The sequence below is a fragment of the Gobio gobio genome (genome assembly GCF_949357685.1).
Source record: "Gobio gobio genome assembly, chromosome: 12".
NCBI lineage: Eukaryota > Metazoa > Chordata > Actinopteri > Cypriniformes > Gobionidae > Gobio > Gobio gobio.
The window spans coordinates 5,815,202-5,836,883 of NC_137105.1; the positions used below are offsets into that span (position 1 = coordinate 5,815,202).

The 21,682-nt window shown below is 38.4% G+C and overlaps 2 protein-coding genes across 4 annotated transcripts in view; both read left to right on the forward strand.

Annotated features, from left to right (window-relative positions):
- The window catches only part of filip1b (filamin A interacting protein 1b), a 107,440-nt gene extending 105,639 nt beyond the window's left edge, over positions 1 to 1,801 (forward strand). For 2 of the 3 annotated variants that reach the window (XR_013817600.1, XR_013817601.1), the window contains one exon: positions 1,734 to 1,801. The gene's annotated coding sequence lies outside the window, so the exon portion shown is untranslated. The remainder of the gene's footprint in view (positions 1 to 1,733) is intronic. The other variant, XR_013817602.1, reaches the window with a different exon arrangement.
- Positions 1 to 21,682, forward strand: part of col12a1b (collagen, type XII, alpha 1b) — a 94,216-nt gene that overhangs the window by 44,338 nt on the left and 28,196 nt on the right. The window contains exons 43-62 of the mRNA XM_079830691.1: positions 8 to 137; positions 217 to 356; positions 433 to 562; positions 1,531 to 1,673; positions 3,357 to 3,486; positions 4,126 to 4,268; positions 4,530 to 4,659; positions 5,510 to 5,629; positions 5,773 to 5,919; positions 6,020 to 6,136; positions 7,602 to 7,754; positions 7,854 to 7,928; positions 11,995 to 12,134; positions 12,339 to 12,462; positions 14,138 to 14,281; positions 14,517 to 14,681; positions 14,794 to 14,832; positions 15,584 to 15,722; positions 17,036 to 17,178; positions 18,045 to 18,154. Of these exons, the coding sequence (XP_079686817.1) occupies positions 8 to 137; positions 217 to 356; positions 433 to 562; positions 1,531 to 1,673; positions 3,357 to 3,486; positions 4,126 to 4,268; positions 4,530 to 4,659; positions 5,510 to 5,629; positions 5,773 to 5,919; positions 6,020 to 6,136; positions 7,602 to 7,754; positions 7,854 to 7,928; positions 11,995 to 12,134; positions 12,339 to 12,462; positions 14,138 to 14,281; positions 14,517 to 14,681; positions 14,794 to 14,832; positions 15,584 to 15,722; positions 17,036 to 17,178; positions 18,045 to 18,154 (2,562 nt within the window). The remainder of the gene's footprint in view (positions 1 to 7; positions 138 to 216; positions 357 to 432; positions 563 to 1,530; positions 1,674 to 3,356; positions 3,487 to 4,125; positions 4,269 to 4,529; positions 4,660 to 5,509; positions 5,630 to 5,772; positions 5,920 to 6,019; positions 6,137 to 7,601; positions 7,755 to 7,853; positions 7,929 to 11,994; positions 12,135 to 12,338; positions 12,463 to 14,137; positions 14,282 to 14,516; positions 14,682 to 14,793; positions 14,833 to 15,583; positions 15,723 to 17,035; positions 17,179 to 18,044; positions 18,155 to 21,682) is intronic.

Here is a 21,682-nt window from a genome sequence, read left to right on the forward strand (position 1 = left end):
TCTGCAGGCCCAAGTGTCAGGAGTATCCACCAATACTATTCTGAGAAACCTGCAGCCAAACACGGAATACAGGGTCACCGTAATACCAATATATCCAGATGCCGAAGGAAAGAAACAGTCTGAGAATGGGAAAACAAGTGTGTACCTACAATGTCAACTTTGGATTTTACAACGTTAGCATGCAGCGTACTTAATTTCAATTCTCACAATTCCCAGAGCCTCTGGGTGGAGTGAAAAACCTGCAGGTCACTGATCCCACAACCAGTTCGCTGAAGGTGCGCTGGGAGCCCGCTGAGGGTAACGTCCGGCAGTATCGAATCATCTACGTTCCAGCGTCTGGTGGTGCAGAGGACATGGTAAAAGATGCTCTACGGAAGAACCTCTATTGTCTTTCTGGGCATGCTACTTATCTTCTATAACTTTCCTCAAAAGGAGCAAGTTTCTGGAGGCACCACCAACACCGTCCTAAGGAACCTTCTGTCAGACACGGTCTATACTGTGACTGTGGTTCCTGTTTTTCCAGAAGGAGAGGGTCTGCGTCAGTCTGAGAATGGAAAGACACGTAAGTTGTACTTGTGAATTTCAGAGTCATGCATCGCTATTACTATCACTTAAAAATCCTGAGGTACACAGTGTTCAAATCGAACGGCTTGTTGAGTAGAGCTGTGCTATGGCTTTTCTGGCTATTCAGACTTAGGATTTTCATCAGGCAGACAATAAAGAGAGGGACCCAATTAATATTTTTTTGACTTGGACCAAACCACAGAACAGCCTAGCAACTATAGTAACAGAGCAATAATAAAAACACTTTGAACACCGTAGCTACTACTTACACCACTACACCGGATGGCTAGAAGCTGTCCACACTGGAAGCGATAGTTGCAAATCCATTTGTCCTTCCTATAATAATTAGCGCAAGCTCTTGGAGTACATCAGATATAGACCTGGGTTTATTGTTAGAGATTTCCACATGCACTGATTATAAGAGGTTCTATTTGCTTTTGTCACTTCGCGCCACACATGTTAGCAATGCCTTTCAACCACTCAAAACACCCTAGCTGGATTTTATATAATTCACCACTTATTGTGAAGCATCCACACAATTTATGTTGGTATAAATGCTAAATATCAGTTGTATGTTTGCACACTAAAAACTATAGGTTTAGGGTACTTGAGGTTTTGTATACATAACAATAAGTTCCACTGAAATAAATGGGATACTTTGAACTCGTGTTAGATCGTTTTTTACTGATTTCTGTAGGAATTTTCACATCTGCTTCGGTTTAAAAGGCGTGCTAAGCCGTTTTAGCATCAACCCTAAGTACCCCCACCACCTGCCTTTTCTTTTTGGCACTTTCTCACCATAAAACCCCTCGCTCAGCATTCATTCCTGAACTTTACTGAGCTTCCTCCTGTTTAAATGTCTCTGAGAGCTGTTCCTCTGACTTCCTCTGCTGTTCTGTAAATTCCTTGTTCTCACTCTGCTGTGTTGTGGTTTCTCTTTCAACACACTCTCTCCCTCCTTCACAGTTCCAAGAGTCCCACCCCGGAATATCCACGTCTATAACCCATCTCCCAACACTCTCAACGTGCGCTGGGAACCCGCCTCGGGCCAGGTGCAGCAGTACAGGGTCGTCTACTCCCCACTGACTGGGGTCCGGTCTCTTGAGTCTGTGAGTGATGCATATTCATTTAGGGCAGTGGTTTTCAAAATGGGGTCCAGGGACCCCTAGGGGTCCTCCAGAAGGTTCTAAGGGGTCCCCAGAAAATTTCAGAGAATAAAAAGACAAAGCATAAATGGATAAAGTCTACAGAACATTTCGGTTTCAGTTCTCTCCTTTCTTCTCGTATACATACTTTCCAGAATTGTATGTTTGCTTTGTATCTTTCTAGTGAGTTGTTCTCACTATAGTCCCCTTTATCTCGCTCATTGGAGTTGTAAGGCAGTTTTCTTAACGCAGTACGTAAGCTAATTACATACAATTATCGTGAAAGTTGCTCATACAAATAATTTTTTATTGAAAATGTTCTTCTTCAGGTTTATACATCCAACATTTAAGTATAGCCAATTTAAGTTTGTAAACTACAGGAACACTGTATATGAAATATATGTTGAATGGTTTATATTTTTCAGTTTTGAACGCATCTCATCCAATCGTAATTTACCCAACTGATGGTTAGTCTGCCATCAAGCTACCCTTTTTAAAAAGTAGTTTGCTACACTACACTATGTTACTGACTACATTGAAAGTGTAAAACGGGGCAAGACATTACAGATAATTATTAGATTATATAATAAATCAACAACGAGGACCTCACTTAACTCAAACACGTAAATTTACACAAAACGCAGCTAATAAACCCAAAACAAAGACAATGAATTGAAACATAATGAAAAACAGCAGTATTTAACTAAATATTTATTGAACTACAGCAAGTAAAATGGCTTTTGTGAACCCTATTGGGCTATGACTCATGAATCCACAAATCTATTTATTTGAACAAGCTCATTGCTACAACAATCCGTCTGAATAGATTCACTGAAATTAATTCGACTTTCTAATACTAATTCAGAGAAAGAGAGCCGGAGGAATATTTTAGGGCAAGGAGTTTATTGCCTCAGCATGCTCTGCAATGTATGTTTTATTATATTCAAAGATCCATCACTACTTAATGGACATAGTAGCTCATTATTGAAGAACTGGAAACTAGTTTTTGCTACTGTCACAGTTTTAAGTCTAAGTTCATTAAAGTTACTCCCCCGCTCAGGATGTTTAACGCCTGCCCTTTTGCTTTTAGGCGTCATTTATAGAAAGAAGTTCTTTAGGGGTCTCACAGGCTCACAATTCCCCCTTCCGCATCGCTAAACACAACAAGTTGGGACACACATTCTCATATCCTGCATCCTGACCCATATTTGTCAAACCCATCATTTTGAGACAGAACATGAGCATTGGTGTATGGAAAGAATACAGCTGCCATCAGTGATGCGAAGCCTACAAATGAGAAACAAATGAGCAGATGGGGTGATAATCCTGTGGGCTGTTGACAGGTAGCCGAAGGGGTTTCCCCGTCTCCCCAGTCCAGTCTCTCTTCAGCTCCAGCCGCCCCCTGGGGGCAATCACACTGATCTGACAGTATTTATATAGCATTTAACCCCATGAGCACATCTGTTTGCATTACAAATCTGTTTGGAAATGTTATCTAGCTACGCTAGTCTAAACAGGGGTTTAACGGTGACGTCATTATGTATATTCGCTTTGCCAGATTCACAATATCTGCACTGGGTTGTCATACAGTGGATGTTTATGAATATAGTTGTCTCTGTGTTATCTAAATAATGGTGTTCTCCTCAGGTTCTCATTCCTGGCAACCTCAACAATGCTTTCCTAGATCAGCTCATCCCGGATACTCCGTACAGTGTGAATGTGATTGCGGTGTATGCTGACGGAGATGGCCCGGGAATTGACGGAAAAGGAAAAACATGTGAGCTAAGTCTTAAAAATGTTGCTTTATACACCAAAACACAGATGATAATGATGACATTCAAATGCATTTTTTATTGACGGATATACATTTTGGTGCTTGTAAAGTCAACATGAAATTCATCTATTTTCTAAATGCATGTTATAGTTCTTATTGTGAACAATTTATCTGTGCATACGTTTGTTTTTACCTTAAAATAAAAATGTCATAACTGGAGCTTGACAGTGAAAATGACAGAATACTCTCTGGTGACATATGCAGGACTTTTAGTACAATCATTTAGTCTGCTAAACCCTCCCCTGCAAGCTTGCTTTCATCTGCATCCACTTTTGAGTGCCACGTCCACTTTTTTATTTAATTGTATTCTTTATTTTACTTTAAAAGGGACAATGCCATTAATTAACATGAGTCCATCATGTAAATGTGTAGTCCCTGGCCATAAAAGTCCATAGGACCATGTCTCTGCCCTACATTTTCTTCAATAATCCATTTCACTTGGATGGGTCACAATACAGATGAAAAGATTTGTTGCTACTTCTGTTTAGCGCAACATTAAACCATTTACCCCTAGCAACCACATAGCAACTCCCTGGAAAACACTCAAAACAACTTGTTAAATGTAAATGTTGTATATCGCAGTGCCACGAGCTGGACCCAGGAACATGAGGGTCTTCGAAACCACCACAAGCACCATCAGCATCGGCTGGGATCACGCTGAGGGTCCTGTGCAACAATATAAGATTTCGTATGCTCCATTGACGGGAGATCCCATCACAGAATTTGTGAGTTGAAGTCCAGTGATTTTTGCAATAACTTCATTTAGTTATTCTTTAGTTATTTAGGACTCTTTCCATCTGCACTACAGTCCTTTAGCATTGAGGTCTATGACATGGAGTGAACATAAAATTGAAATGTATTTTCTTTTTGAAATGAGTGCTTTTTATCATACTGTGCATGACTCATCAGTGCATCTTATTCTGATTGATTATTATTGGTTGTGATGTTTCAACCAAACATCATTCATCTGATGCTTTTCTCTGCAGACTGGTGTTCCTGGTAACAGAAATAATGCTATCCTTCAAAATCTGCTTCCTGACACCCCATACAACATCACCGTTACAGCAGTGTATCCCGAGGGACCTGGCGGATCCCTGAACGGAAATGGAAAAACACGTGAGTCGAAATAACTGCCCTTGCAAAACATACACCGCTTGGATTACTAAGATTTGGTTGCTTTTTCTGTGATCTTTACACAAAGAAACCTGAGTTTAGGAGTAACTAAATAAAAGTTGCAACATTACTTCTTTAATGCATTTTTTTAATACCATATTACTTCAGCAGTTTTAATAAAAGTTGTAAAATAATTAATTTTCTAAAGTAACTTGTGGTTTGGGAAGCTACAGTTATTAGCAGTAGTGCTAGAATAGTTTTTATTATTAATATTTGAAAGAGTTTTTTTTTTGTTATATTTTCATTTTAAGTTTAGTTTAATTTATAATTTATTTAATTCTTTTGTCATTTTTTTCTTTTTTTATGTATTACTATTTAGGTTTCATTTATTTTTATTTAAGTTTGAGATAAGTTAGTAATTTTAGTCCTTTTTTAACTTTTTTCTCATTTTTGTTTAGTCGAGTTTTTAATCATTTTTTTTTGTTTTGTTATTTTTTTTTTTTTTTTAAGTTTTAGTTAGACAGTTAGTTTTAGTTATAACAGTAATTACCCTGGATAGCAGCATGTACAAGTAGCAGAATCTCAACCTTGTTATCTGCCAGTCGAGGATATATTTTAAGCAGAATATGAGTGAGTAATGGCTGGTAGGGCACGGTGGAGAGTTTGAAAAACTGTTGTTTGTGTTGGCATAAACTAACATTAAATCTTCCAGTTAGTATGGGCTAGAATCCAGAACATCCTTCAGCTAATAGTAACACCACTGTAAACCTGTGCATTTCTTGATTTTAGGAGCATTTAAACACTATTGCTATGATATTTACCGGCAGTTTTTAACCTTGGATCTTATGTTCAGTTGGCCTGCTGGAACCTCAGAACCTGCGTGTCTCAGACGAATGGTACACACGCTTCCGTGTGTCCTGGGATCCGGCTCCAGCTCCGGTCTTGGGTTACAAACTAGTCTATCAACCAACAGGTACCAAATATCGCAATAGTGTGTGACTATATGCCATTTTTACCTCAAAGCCACCATGAAATTATAATTGACCCTGTTTTCCTTCTGTTTTTTATTTCAAATCATTGCAATTTAATTGTTAACGGTTCCCATTCTTCCTTCAGATAAAGACGAGTCTTTGGAGACGTTTGTTGGTGATGTCACCAGCTATACCCTACATAACCTGCTTCCTGGCACAACATACGACGTTCAGGTGTTCGCCCAATATGATGGCGGTGTCAGCAAACCTCTCATGGGACAAGGGACAACATGTATGTTTTCAGAAGTTTGTTTTGCAGGATTGGTTTTATTACACTGTTTTAAATGTCAGCAAGATTCCCAATTTGAGTGCAACTTGTCTTGTCCTTTCAGTGTACCTCAATGTGACAAACCTCGAGTCATACGACGTTGGCTATGACAAGTTCTGCATTAAATGGACGCCTCATCGTGCCGCCACGTCTTACAGAATCAAGCTGAACCCACTGGACCGTGAGTCGCACTTAAATTGAACTCTCACTTCCTTCTACTTTGAGCCAGCACTGATCTGTTCCAAAATCTAGTGAGCTTCCCATCTAGGCAACATTTTTAGGCATGTGGCCACTTTTCCATCAGGATGTTTTCATTCACTGTGCTTCATTATATGCACACACTACCATTCAAAAGTTCGGGGTCAGTTAGTTGATTTGCCTTGGTGGGCATAAGAGTCTTTCAAAAACACTGAAAAATCTTACCGACCCCAAACTTTTTAATGGTAGGCTTAAGTGAATTTTTATTTCTTTCAGTTGTGGAAACTTCACTGACGCACCCTGCTTTTTACTGTGACTTTATTCATCCAGATTAGCTATTTGGAAAAAGCTTGATCTGCTTGTTTATCCTCTACTGTGTTCACATTTATTATGTTTAGTGTGCATCAGTGATGCGCGGGTTGATCCAAAATGAGCGGGTGCCTGCGGTCACCCGCGGTTACCCGCGGTTACGAGTCATCCAAAAATATTTTTAATGATATTCGGGTCACGGTCGGTCGGGTCGTCAATAAATCCTTATTTACCTTTTGAATGTTGAGCGTTAACTTTTGAATAAATGCTGACGCGGGACAAAAATGCCCTATTTCCCAAAACGTTGAACTGAGCAATGCCATTGTACCATTTTAATAGGCTACTTTTAAACGCATAGCTCCGAAAAGTCAGTTTTATGTATTTTCTGAGAAGGGGCGTGATTTTTGCTGGGAAAGTCGGGGGAGAGACGCACACTTCGATTAGACTGGATAAACACATGCAGCATCTTAATTGTTAAGAAAATGAAACTAAATAAATGAATAAATCAAGCCTGTTTTACATAACACTAGGCTATATCATACAGCATTCAGAAAAAGAACAGTTTGCGCTCCTAAGGGCTTGCTGATTAATTCTTCAAGCCGGGTTGAAACATAAACATCGTGTTCATCAATAATATGCATCTAGACAGCTGAAATGGAAAATGATGGGCCGCCTCAAGAATTGCCTGCTCTCGCTGCTGCACCTCTGAGCGACACCGCGTCAGGGCCTGAAACATTTTCTCAAAGGCCCAATGACGCTACGATGAACATTTACTACTTTTAAAAAATGCGGGTCAGGAAGCGGGTCCAATATTTTCTTCTTTTTTTTTTGCGGTCCGAGTTGCGGGCGGGTTAGTTGAAAACGTCGGTCGGGTGCGGGTTGTTTAAACACTGACCCGCGCATCACTAGTGTGCATTAGTTCTCGACCATTGACTTTTACAGATTACAGCTCTAAAGGAGCTCATGGAAGATAATTTCACCAAATTCAGAAACGCTGGCTCTTTATTTTGCAACAGCAATAAAAAAATACCATGCTACCAAGACTGTACAATAGTAATCTGGTTTTCTTTTAAACATCTTAGAATATACTGTAGTATGTTTGGATACCTTCAGTGTAACATTGTTAAATCTGTTTGCAGCGGCAGCTAAAGGTCAGCAGGAGATCACCATTACTGCGGGCCAGAGTCAGTACTGTTTTGAAGGTTTGAGTCCGGAATCCCTCTACAGCGCCACAGTGTTTGTCCAGACACCCAATCTAGAGGGGCCCGGAGTCAGTACCAAAGAACGCACCCGTGAGTTCAGCCTTCATCCAGAAATAAGCAGAATTCATCCTCTTGCTGAATTTAAACAGTGATCTTATGGTGTCTTCTGTCATCTTTTGGTTCATCTAGTTGTTAAACCAACACCGGTGCCAACAAAACCACCCACTCCTCCACCACCACCCACTATTCCACCCGGCTGGGCGGGTAAGTGCCTTTAGCCACTGCTTTAGAAACTCACAGATACTCATTAGAAACTCAAATCATGGCAGTTTTCATGGCTTTCGTGGCAGCAGATTTTCAATTGACAGGCAGCACTCATGTTTTCTTCCAAATCTTGTTAGTAAATAGATTGCAGAGTGTGTTTGGAATGGTGGAGTAGAGTGTCCAGAGCTTTTATGGATACATGCATTGGAAACGTGTTCTAGATTTGCTTCTTTGCAATGAGTTTGGATCAAATTAATATCGGTTTTAAAACCTTGGAGAAAATCCTTCTGCTAATAAAATACGGATCCTTTCTTTTTATCTTCAATTCATAAAATAAATTCATGCTGGATCATGCTCAAAACCTTTTTATTCATCATGCAAGAAGTCTACAAGTGGCCAAATGCTTCTACCCAGCTAGCGTTAAGTACGGAGAGACATGATCCACTGAGGATTATACATTTAAAAGAGACATTTTTCAACAAAGCATTTCGTCTGATAGAAAATTACACCATTAATTACACAAACTAACAATGAACAATACTTCCACAGCATTTATTAATCTTAGTTATTCTTCATTTCAACATTTGATCAAACATTTCCTAAATCAAAAGTTGTATCTGTTAACTATTAAAGTCAATGCACTGTGAACTTATATGTTTAATTTTATTGAGGGGGATCTATTATGCCCTTTTTCAAAGACTTGATTTAGTTAGGATGATAAAAAAAACAAAACATATAAATATATATATCTTATTTTTTTCTCCCATATTCTCCATTGTTGCAGCTCCTCTCTTTCCAGAATGTCAGTAACGCTCTGTTTAGTTCCTGCCTCTATGAAGCCCCTCCTTCTGAAAAGCACAATGTGCTCTGATTGGTCGGCTGGACCAGTGTGTTGTGATTGGTCAATGGCTTTCGTGTTTGGGAAATGTCGCGCCCCTTACCATAGAGACAGAGCGACACGCAATCCAACGCTCTCCATTGACTTTGTATTGCGTGAAGCACCTCCTTGTCATTTATGACTTATAATAAAAAACAGAACAATATCTAAAATCTGATATGTGACAAGGTGTACAGCAAACAAGCTCAAAAACACAGAACCAAAAACTCAGAAGTTTTTATAAGCTGTTTACCCAAAAAACAAGCGTTTAAGGACACAAAAGTGGATACAGGCAATTGAGACAGAGCGCAACATGTTATATTACACTGAGAACTACACCCACTGGAGGGGAACGTAATCGGCGACAGGATATATATAAAACTGACATTTGGATATTTGACTTAACAGTGACAAAATGTTTACTGCACACATAGGCATACTGAGTGTCATAATCCCAAAATGTACTCATTCTTCCTGCTGATGCTTCACGTCTTGATGCCTGTATCCACTTTTGTCTCCTTAAACGCTCGTTTTTTGTTCTATTTTTGTCACTTCACTTGCTGCTTAGCTACTGTTCGGACGCTCTTGCTTACTGCTCCGCGCTTTGCTCTATCGCGTCTATATTTTATCTCATAATTTCAACTGCAGCAAATCAGCACAGTGCTCAAACGACAAAGCTTGACTCCAATGATAAAATTAGAGACTGGCCCATGGCCATTTCACGCAATACAAAGTCAATAGGGAGCGTTGGATCGTTGTAAGGCCGCGGAAATCTCGCTCCAATGATCGATAATGAGCCGCGGTTCGAAGGCCGTTGCGCGTTCGTGTCTCTAAAACTCTTAAAACTAATATATCTTTAATCTGACTCCATTTATCATATGTATCGAATTTAGGATAGAATGCCAATTGGTTGTTTGGTCATTTATATTTGATAGTTAGTCACACATTTAATCATTTCGTTTTAACCTTTTGTTGCAATTATATCGTTCCGTTCAGGATAGTTAATAATTACAGAGTAATTCAGAAAGGATCAAAATGTAACAACTTATTAACAGTCAGGTAAATGTATAATGCCAATTACATAATCAATTCAAAGATAATTCGTACATAACATCAAATACTTTGTAGCATAGAATAATATATCGATACCTGACTGAAAATTACGCAACGCAGAGTGTCAAGACACCCTGCATTACGGGCCAACTCCATTACAGTATGGTACCCGAACTCATTGCTGTATCGCTTTAAGTAACTCAGACCAGACCTAAACCTCTTTCAAATGGAAATACATGATAACTACGTGAAATTCGCTCCTCTGAAGCTGGCCTTTTAATTGTTCCCAAAACTAAACTTAAATCCATGGGTGATAGGGCCTTTTCATCAAATGCTCCAAAACTCTGGAACTACCTGCCTGTGGATATTAGGCAAGCGGAATCACTTAGTGTTTTTAAATCTTCTCTGAAAACGTATTTGTTTCGGGTAGCTTTCATGTAAAAAATGTTTTATAATTGTCATATTATTGTTAGTTAATACTACATTTCATAATGTTTGTATTTTTGTATTTTATTATATTTTTTGCATGTTTTATGTTTTGTGAAGCGCTTTGAGATGCATTTTAAAGGCGCCATATAAAATAAAGTCTATTATTATTATTATTATTATTATAGCAAAGGGAATTTAAATTGGATCAAGTTCCCATTTGCCTGCATTGGAAGAAGATACCAAATGGCTCCAAAAGCCACACCCACCGTCATGAGTAAAATATCTTTAAGCTCTAAAAACTCTTATTAACTTCTTGTATACTTATGTGGTTAAGAGATTTTTGTACCATGCGCACTAAGACATTTCAAACGATATCAAACACAAATAGTATTGTACAGTGAGAACGTACATCCAAAACACACAGATTTTGGATGATCTCTCAGCATGCAGTGGAGTCGGATGTGGGAAACTCAGGAGAAGGGGAATACATGTAAATGAATGCCATTTTCAGTTGATTCACTCGTCTGCGAAAGGTGTCTTCCCAGTGAGTAATTGTCTTTCCCCAGACAACCTGGCGTTATGTAAGTTTTCACAGCCTTTCAGATTGTCCAAACCCAATCCCCCCGGGGTGTGGGCGTGGCCTAAATGCGTTCTTTCTCTATAACCCCCAGTTTCAACCAGTTTCTCTTGAAGCCAATACAGAAGTGACTTAAACTGCAATTCATCGACTGTCCACTAGAGACAGGCTTCAGAAGGAGCAGAATCTCATTGAGCTCATGTTAAAATGCCCAAATTTACAGCAGAAAAAAACATATTTAGAGTCTGGGACAAATTGTGGTTTTGGTCTATACGGCTAATTTTGCCCTTCATGACGACTGTGAGGGGTTGAATTTTTTTATAACTCATTAGTTTACATTATATAAAGCCTTAAAGTTCTGCATAATTAAGGGCGGGGCCACTTTGAGTGACAGGTGGATAGCCATTTCTCTGCTGTCTGTTAGTCATCACGTCACCTTAGCTCCGCCCACATCCTGCCTTTTTGCCCATTTCCTATTACAACGGCCAGCTAGTCGCTACTTTACGCTTCAAAACGGCTCTTCAGAATCCTATGGGGGACGTCACGGACACTACGTCCATATTTTTTACAGTCTATGGTTTCAACACACTCCTAACTAACTCAACCAGGCCCCGCCCCTTTATTCTGCATATGCCTTGGGCGAATATTATTTAAATGAGGAATATTGTGACGTGTTCATTCACGGAGGAAAAAAACAGTGACACCGAAATAGAGAATAACTCCGGCTGGAGGGACTTTTTCATGCTCAAACAGAAACATTACACATTAAAGAAATCTGAACATAATAGGTAATCTTTAACTAATATTAACCAAGATTAATAATTGCTGTAAAAAATTCTTAGCTCATTGTTAGTTAATGCATTAACTCATGTTAAAAAAACAAAACCTGAAGGTAAAGTGTTATCAATTAGCTCCTTTTTAGGTCTTCTGGATATCATATGTACTTCATTATTCGCAAGAAAGTGCGGTCTGATTATGGTTCATTAAATCGTTTTTTCAGTGATTGTGTTTGTTAGTGAAGTTTCATTACCCATTTTCCGCTCTTATGTAAAAGTTTAATTAGAAAGAAGTAGTTTGGTGAGAGCTGTTCTTGCATGCCCCAGTTCATAGAGTTGTGTTTGTGTTCTCAGTGTGCAAAGGAGCAAAAGCAGACGTGGTTTTCCTCATCGATGGCTCCTGGAGTATCGGAGATGAGAGTTTCAGCAAAGTGATCCAGTTTGTCTCCAGCGTCGTTGGCGCCTTTGATGTTATCAACCCATCAGGAATGCAGGTAAAGCCCTAACAACAGAATAGCAACACCTTAGCAACCACATAGAACACCCTAGCAACCAATTTGGGTGATTACCTGTAACATGTTGTGACTTGTTTGTGAGTTTGGGAAATTAAAAAATTTAGTTTGACCAATCCAGATATGTTGCGTCACTGAATCATTGTTACCCAGTTTAATTGTATTGCATTATTTTTGTGCCGAAAGATTTCATTCGTGCAGTACAGTGACGATGCGAAGACTGAGTTCCGGCTCAACGCGTATAACGATAAAGGCACTGCGCTCTCTGCTCTGAAAGGCATCCGTTACAGGGGAGGAAACACAAAGACAGGTATCACTCCAACACACCTAAACATTCACAGCTGCTCTAAATACACATCTTTAAAAATAATATACAAATAAAAAAGAAATGCCTCTGCCATATCTCACTAGTGTAATAGATATAAATTATATATCACTGATTCTTGAGATAAGGGACAAAACATGTCTTATAGTTTAACACTACATTATATTAAAAAAAAATTTTTGTAGACAAAGGTCTCAGATAATGAACCATGTAAGGGAACAGGCTTATTTCTAAATATTTTTTCTAAAAATTAATATTTATTCAGTCCATAACTTAATTTGTGTCAACTCTGTCAGACACTTAAAATGATGATAGTTTTATTTAATCTATCTATCTATCTATCTATCTATCTATCTATCTATCTATCTATCTATCTATCTATCTATCTATCTATCTATCTATCTATCTATCTATCTATCTATCTATCTATCTATCTATCTATCTATCTATCTATCTATCTATCTATCTATCTATCTATCTATCTATCTATCTATCTATCTATCCATCCATCCATCCATCCATCCATCCATCCATCCATCCATCCATCCATCCATCCATCCATCCATCCATCCATCCATCCATCCATCCATCCATCCATCCATCCATCCATCCATCCATCCATCATCTATCTATCTATCTATCTATCTATCTATCTATCTATCTATCTATCTATCTATCTATCTATCTATCTATCTATCTATCTATCTATCTATCTATCTATCTATCATCTATCTATCTATCTATCTATCTATCTATCTATCTATCTATCTATCTATCTATCTATCATCTATCCATCCATTATCTATCCATCCATCCATCCATCATCTATCCATCCATCCATCCATCCATCCATCCATCCATCCATCCATCCATCCATCCATCTATCTCCATCCATCCATCCATCCATCCATCCATCCATCCATCCATCCATCCATCCATCCATCCATCCATCCATCATCTATCTATCTATCTATCTATCTATCTATCTATCTATCTATCTATCTATCTATCTATCTATCTATCTATCTATCTATCTATCTATCTATCTATCTATCTATCTATCTATCTATCTATCTATCTATCTATCTATCTATCCATCCATCCATCCATTATCTATCCATCCATCCATCCATCCATCCATCATCTATCCATCCATCCATCCATCCATCCATCCATCCATCCATCCATCCATCCATCTCCATCCATCCATCCATCCATCCATCCATCCATCCATCCATCCATCCATCCATCCATCCATCCATCTATCTATCTATCTATCTATCTATCTATCTATCTATCTATCTATCTATCTATCTATCTATCTATCTATCTATCTATCTATCTATCTATCTATCTATCCATCCATCCATCCATCCATCCATCCATCCATCCATCCATCCATCCATCCATCCATCCATCCATCCATCCATCCATCCATCCATCCATCCATCCATCCATCCATCGTTTTAGTTAATTTGTATAGTAATTTATAGAATTTATTTATAATACATTCAGAATGACTAATTTTGTGGTGATATATGACCCAAACATTTCTTGATGTTGAATAGATTTTGGCCAAGCTTAATGTGAAGCAGAGAACAGACAGAGATGTAGAACTCACGAGGGATGAGTATTGTTGATGTTGTTTCCTCTCTCCCAGGCGTGGCTCTGAAGCATGTGTATGAGAAGGTCTTCAAGCTAGACAATGGAATGAGGAGAAACGTACCGAAGGTCGTGGTGGCCGTAACAGATGGACGTTCTCAGGATGAAGTGCAGAAAAATGCTGCCAGGCTACAGCATGCTGGTATGTCTCACTGCCAAACTGTAAAGGTTATGAGCTCATTACCATATGACCGCCCATATCAACACCTATTCAGACTTCAAAAACTGATGAATGACAGTGTGAACCACACCAGTATGCAGAGCTTTGACAATCATTGAAGGGGTAGTAGGAATCCACAACCTAATAATGCCTATTTTGAAGTATGGAAAATGGTCACTTTGAGATAAATATGCTAATGTAGGTTGTGCCGTATCAGGTTACAGCGTGTTTGTTATTGGCGTTGCTGACGTGGACTTCGTTGAGCTGCAGAACATTGCCAGCAAACCAAGCGACCGTCACGTCTTTGTGGTGGACGACTTTGATGCCTTCTCTACCATTCAGGACAACCTGGTCACGTTCATCTGTGAAACGGCAACATCCTGTGAGTTAATGTTTTGTGCTACTTTATGAATGATACTTTTAATAGAGCCTTGAGATTTAATAGCTGATATGTTCAAAACTTAAATTAATGCATTTACACTTTGCTTCCACAGCCTGTCCATTGATCTATGTAAATGGATTCACATCACCAGGTAGGCGTGTGTCATATGCAGTGTACAACACACACTGTTCAAAAATTTGGTATCGGCATTATACTAATGCTACATTTATTTGATCAAAAATACATTAAAGACTAATATTTTGACAAGCGATTACAATTTAAAATCAATTATCAGCATCATTACTCCAGTCTTCAGTGCCACATTATCCTTTAGAAATCATTCTGATATGATGATTTGATGCTCAAGAAACATTTCTGATTATTATCAATGTTGAAAACTGTAATGCTGCTTCATATTTTTTTTGTGGAATCCGTAATTATTTTTTTTAGCATTCTTGCAAAGTTCAAAAGAACAGCATTTGAAATATTCTAGATGTCTTTACTGTCACTTATGATCAATTTAATGCGTCCTTTCCGGATAAACTATTAATTTCTTTTAAAAAAGAAAACCATCATAACCCCTAACTTTTGAATGGAAGTGTATATGAAGACTTCCGTTGCAAAAGCGTTTTTCTTTAAAATAAGCATTTTTGTCAGGCTTCTATGAATAGGTTTCTACCTAAGCACTGGTACTTCTGAATGGGCTGAGGCTGGGATTTAGTGGGTTTGAAGTGAAAGTATTTTATGAACGTATACTATATGCGGAGAGCATACACTCACTCGTATCGTTATCTCATTTTTGACCGAAGTGACTTTTAGAGGCTTTTGCATCTGAACTCTTCATATACAGTATATGTGTGTTATGTATGTAGACCACTAACATGAATTCTGTGATTTCCCAGGATTCAGAATGCTGGAAGCTTTCAATCTGACTGAGAAGATGTACGCTAGCACCAAGGGTGTGTCTATGGAGCCTGGTTCCTTCAACAGCTACACTGCCTACAGGCTCCACAAGAACGCTTTCCTGAACCAGCCCTCATCGTGAGCTCAAACCTCTCTTGATTTGATTTGACTGCTGGTTTTGTTTACAATTCTGTTGCCCGTCGTGCCTGACTCTGCATGGCGAATTTAAAGGAACTTTAGACTTTATTTCTTATGTGTGACATAAATGGAGAAGCTATTTCCATACAGTGAAAGCAGACAGTAACCAGGCACTGTCACACGTAGAGATCTGTTATAAGACATGCAAGAAGTTGAAGTCAAACCTGGTGTGACATGTCTTGACACGCCATATTTGAATGTACAAGAATTAATCCAAAGAGCAAGATTTTTAGTGAATAACAACTGAATGGCTTGAAGACACAAACTGTAGCGTGTGGACCACTTTTCTGATATTTTATGGCACTTTTGTGCAGCTTAAAGAGCAGTACGAACATCTCCTTTCAATTAAAGTATTTCTTGAAAAAGTCTTACTCAATTAAAGCACACTACTGTTCATTAAGTTTGGGGTCTGTGAGGTTTTCATTTTCTTGACTGCTATAAAAAGAGAAGAAATTAATACTTTTACTCAGCAAGGATACAATCAAAAGTTACAAAAAAAGTTTTATTTAAAAAATGATCATCGTTTCCACAACAATAAAGAAGCAGCGCAACTGTTTTCAACATTGATAATACTAAATGTTTTTTTTGAGCAGCAAATCATCATATTAGAATGATTTCTGAAGGATCATTATGACACTGAGTAATGATGCTGAAAATTCAGCTTTGCCATCACCGGGATTTAAAAATATATTCAAATAGAAAACACTTATTTTTGATCAAAAATTTTTTTTTTTTAAAAACATAAAAAAATCTTACAGACCCCAAACTTAAAAAAAAATAAAATATTTTGAGATATTGCTCCATTTCTTTAGATAACTGCAGTTATGATACATGGTATGCACGGGCATGTTTGTTATTGCAGAGGAATGCTCTTATTGATTATAATAATGGTGGACTTTTAAAATCAGTTGTTCGTAAGGTGACATTCTGACAGCGTGCTTGTGTGCAGACATCTCTGTGAAAGTAGTTTGGAGTCATTAGAGGGCTGTAAGGCTGAAGTGAGAGCTATTTTGGCTTTTGTTAACATGCTGCTGCTTGCCCAGTTAGAGCCCACTATCCAAAAGCATTCAAAGCCACGGTTCTCCCACACACTTCCTTAATTATTTTACCATAGAAAAGTTCTGATAAAACACTGGATCAAATAAATCTAAACTGACCTGCCAGTGCTGATGTCTGCAGAAAGAACAGAGATCCTACTCCCCGCTCTGGCTGATTTTTGTCCTTTTTTCTTTTCTTTTCTTTTTTTTTTACAGATATATTCATCCTGATGGCCTGCCTTTCACATATACCATCATTCTGATGTTCCGACTATTGCCGGACTCACCAAACGAGGCCTTCGATATCTGGCAGGTGACTGACAAGAATTACAAACCCGAGACCGGTGTTACCATCGACCGTAAGTGCTGTTTCCCTCCTTTATGTTCACAACTCTTCATATCAGAATCAATGTCTTCATAGACAACAGATGGGAAATAAAAATCACAAATGACAAATCTCTTTAACATATCAGTATTTTGTTGAGATTAAATTGAGAGCAAATAAAGTCTTCTGTTTCTCACATTTTCCCCAGAGCCCAGTAATCTCATCAGACTCTCATAAAGCCAAATTATTTTTTAATAATGGTTAAAAGAAAGGTTTATTTTTAACAACAAATATATATGTCTGGAAAAAACATCAATATCAAGTAATTTATTAGTTGTCTATCTGCAAAATTACTCCTAAATTCTCTCACACACTTTTGCTGGAAAAACAGATCATACAGTGATTTGTTTATAAACTTTAATCAATTCCAATAGATGCTTCCAAGACTGTCATAAATAAAACATAAAAAAGCATCTGTGTTAGCCTGCTAGATAACTCTATCTCGCAGAATCAGCAGAATTCATTTTAACCGAGTTGATTGCCTCACAGAAAACCACATGTTTAAGAAACTCCCCATCCTTGTTTTTGAGTCCTATACACTGTCCACATTCATTTCTCTAGACTTTTACTTTGTTTCTCCTTGTATTTCTATTGATGAATTTAAGGAGAAACATCTGAGAAACAAAGTTGATACTTAAATAACATATCTGAGATCTACATTAAGCTTTGAAAAAGTAATAAAATGTCCCTCAAGGCTTCTTTCTCTGTCCCAGTAATCTGATTAGGCCTGGTCCACAACATCTTTAGTCCTATCTGCAGAGATATTTGTTTGTTCTAGTTTGGGGTGACTGGGTGGATGTTTAACTCTTTGTCTCTACCTTTCTGTTTCTATTTGTTCAGCGTCCGCCCAAACTGTGTCGTTTTATAATAAGGATACAACTGGAGAGATCCAACGAGCCACGTTTAAAAATGATCAAATCAAGAGGATCTTCTATGGAAGCTTCCACAAGGTAAATTGCTTGCTTATTACTCTGCTTTATGCGTATTGATGGCAAAAATTGGTGGCGGCGTGTGCCCGCATTCTCCACCATAAATGACACTTAAATCCGCATATACAGAGCCAAGCTGTGTGAGGTCTTCAGCAAAACGGACTCAAAACAAATGTCCATTATGTCTGAATCTAGCAAAACATGCGCAGATGTTCACGGATATAGATCAAGGGAGCTATTTCTTTCAAGAAGACAATGGTCTACAATCGTGGAATAGAAATGCAGGACAAGATTACTGGCAGCTAACCCATTCACTGAGAGGGGTTGAATCTGAAATGAGCAAGTTTTGGACTGTGCCTGAAGGCTTTTGGGGAGAATTTTGCACGAAATGCTTGCACTCACATTAAAGTTTGATGCGGCAAACTACAAATCTTGCACAATGTCCAGAGGTTATCTAATCATAACAGAGGTGTCAAAATACAAGACACAGTTGGTGTGTTGCAGCATCACGTTGAGGTCGCTTTCAGTTGCGCCATTTCTGTTTGATGCACAGCTACTTGAGCCGCTTGTTTTCTGCATGCACTTGAAATTATTTTCATATGCACATTGACTGCTATAATAGTTTATATTTAGCATGTATTAGTGTTGGGTCCGAGTCCACCTTTGTCGAGTTCGAGTCAAGTCCAAGTCTTAAACAATCAAGTCCGAGTCCAAGTCCGAGTCCAAAAGGGGCCGAGTTGGACTCAAGTCCGAGTTCTTATCGACCGAGTCCGAGTCGAGTCCGCCCGAGTCCAGAGTGTAATTAAATTGAAAAAAGATTAGAAATTGCTATTGTAAATTTGTATCTTCTATTAATATTTTAAACTTTCAACCCATTAAACCAATGGCAATATAAAATTAAACAAAAAATACCACTATAACATCTAGCCATTGTCATTTAACATTTTTATTTTGTCAACAGATCAACTAGTTTCCAATCAAAAATGGTTTCAAACCATTAGAATGGACATAGATATACTGTATGTAGAACTTTTATAATTACAAGTGCAAGAAAAACACAAATTAACCTGTTTTATTGTATTTAAATTGTTTAATGCCTCTGGTATCACCAAATTCTTATGTTTAGGGGTGGGCGATATTAAAATCTTATTTCACGATAATGATATATTTTCTCAAGTAGGATTATTCAAGTAAGAATAAATACTATAGAAATTGAATTAAACAATTACATTTAAAATAAAACAAACTTCACTGTATTACATGTACAGTGATTCTTATTAAATTTACTAAAGTTAGTCAGGAGTGAGTGAGTGAGTGAGTGAGTGAGTGAGTGAGTGAGTGAGTGAGTGAGTGAGTGAGTGAGTGAGTGAGTGATTTTCTCTTTGTCTTTTGTTGTTTTATTAACATTAAAGGGATAGTTCACTCAAAAATTAAAATTCTGTCATCGATTACTCGCGCTCAAGTTGTTTTACACATATTTTGGAGAATGTCGGAAACCAACCAGTTGGTCCCATTGTAGGAAATAATAATATGGATGTCAATGACTACCATTCAACTGTTTGTGTTCAACAGAAGAAATGAATACAGTTTTGGAACAATATTAGAGTGAGTAAATAATGACATAATTTTAGAGGTGAACTGTCCCTTTAAGGACAAGCGACAGCGTGTTCACTGTAGGCTGCGCTGCTGTTAATTTAAGACCTCTACACATCTAATATACAGACACCCCGATTTTACTTTCACTTTAGACATAACTGACTGTGTTTATGTTAACCTTGTGTGTATTTGACAGTATTAGTGCAGTAAGACTACTTAGTCCAGTAATCACGTGTGTTTGACAGGCTTTTAGTGCGCGCGCTCAGCGCATGTTAACACAGTGCACAAGCACGCGAATTAAACGTTTAACCAGCAAGGCTCATATCAGCGCGTAGACTCACAGGCACACTCAAACAGAGCCAAAATAAACTGAGAGAAATATTTCAAAAATTTATTTATTCGAAATTAATTAAATCGAAAACGAAAAGAAAAAAAACGCAATTCCCAAGCGTGTATTCAAGATATTCAACAGTGTCGAACGGTTTAATATTATATTAAGAATTGTGACGTCCATAGTATGCACACAAGAATCCGATATATATCGTCATATCACCCAGCCCTAAGTTATTTGGATTTAAGTTGGTATTAAAAGTTATAATAAGCAACTTACATTTCTCTAGGTTTTCATTGAACATGTCGGTAGAAAGTCGTGCCAGACACATCAGTTGATTTGCAATCCGCAGAGTGCTTCTTTTTACTGGATTTCTTGCAAAAAATTCTTTATGATTTTCAAAAGCAAAACAAATTATTGCTGACTCTGAAGACATTGTCCTAGCCACGCATTGCATCCGTGTGATGTGTGTATTGTCTGCAAGCATATGATGCTACTGCTGCCTGCCGGTGTGGTGCAGTAAAATCACAAGCGGGGAGACGTTCATTAATTTCTTATCTTAGTTTTATAGCGGTTTTGTTGTTACACATGACTCGGACTCGACTGCACTCGGGATATTTTCCGAGTCCAAAATGTCCAAGTCCGAGTCAAGTCCGAGTACAAATTCACCCGAGTGCGTGACAAGTCCGAGTTCATTCAAAATTGGACTCGAGTCCGGACTCGAGTCCGAGTCCAAGTCCGAGTACCCCAACTCTAGCATGTATTTACTAGGGCTGTCGCTTTAACACATTATTTCGATTACTTAGTTACAGTAAAAAATAACGCGTTCAAATTATTAACTCATTTAACGCACTTCCCCCGCCCCACACCTACTTAGGTCATCTAACATTTCATACAGTTGATTGATGAAGAATATGATGCAGGTCAACAACTCACTGTGTGATGGAGCCTAAAAAAGGGGCAGTTAGAATGTCTCTAAAATTCTAGATATGGGGCAAAAATGCCCGTTTAAGGGTGTACTCACACTAGGCACGGTTGCCTTGTACCGTTCCCTTCCCCACTCCCCTCCTGGCCTGCACTCACATTGTACTTAACGCACCGGGCCGGAGCACGCTTACGTCATTCACGATGCAACTTTTTGTTTTGAAGAAGATGGGAAGAAAAGTGCTTTCGCTAATAGACTGCCTAAAAGATTTATCATTTATGTCGCGCAGCGATTTTCACATATCAGAAGATTATTACAGAGGCAGCTGGCTTTGATGGAGGAATTTGCAGCTTTACTCGTAAACTACGGGTGCTTTCACACCTTCCTCATTTAGTTTGGTTGAATCATACTAGAGTTCGTTTTCCCCTTTGGTGCGGTTCGTTTGGTCAGGTGTGAAAGCAGCAATCGTATTCGGGTGCGCACCAAAAGCGGACCAAACAAGCGTACCGAGAGCTCCTTGAAGAGGTGGTCTCAGTACGCTTTCAAACGAACTCTGGAGCGGTTCGTTTGTGGTGAGAACGAGATCCGACCTCGAACAGACCCAACTGCAAAAAAGTACTGATAATTTTTGGACTAAACCAGCTGCCGTAGTCAGCTGCGCTGTGCATTATGTGATGAGGAAGTATTTGTTGACAGT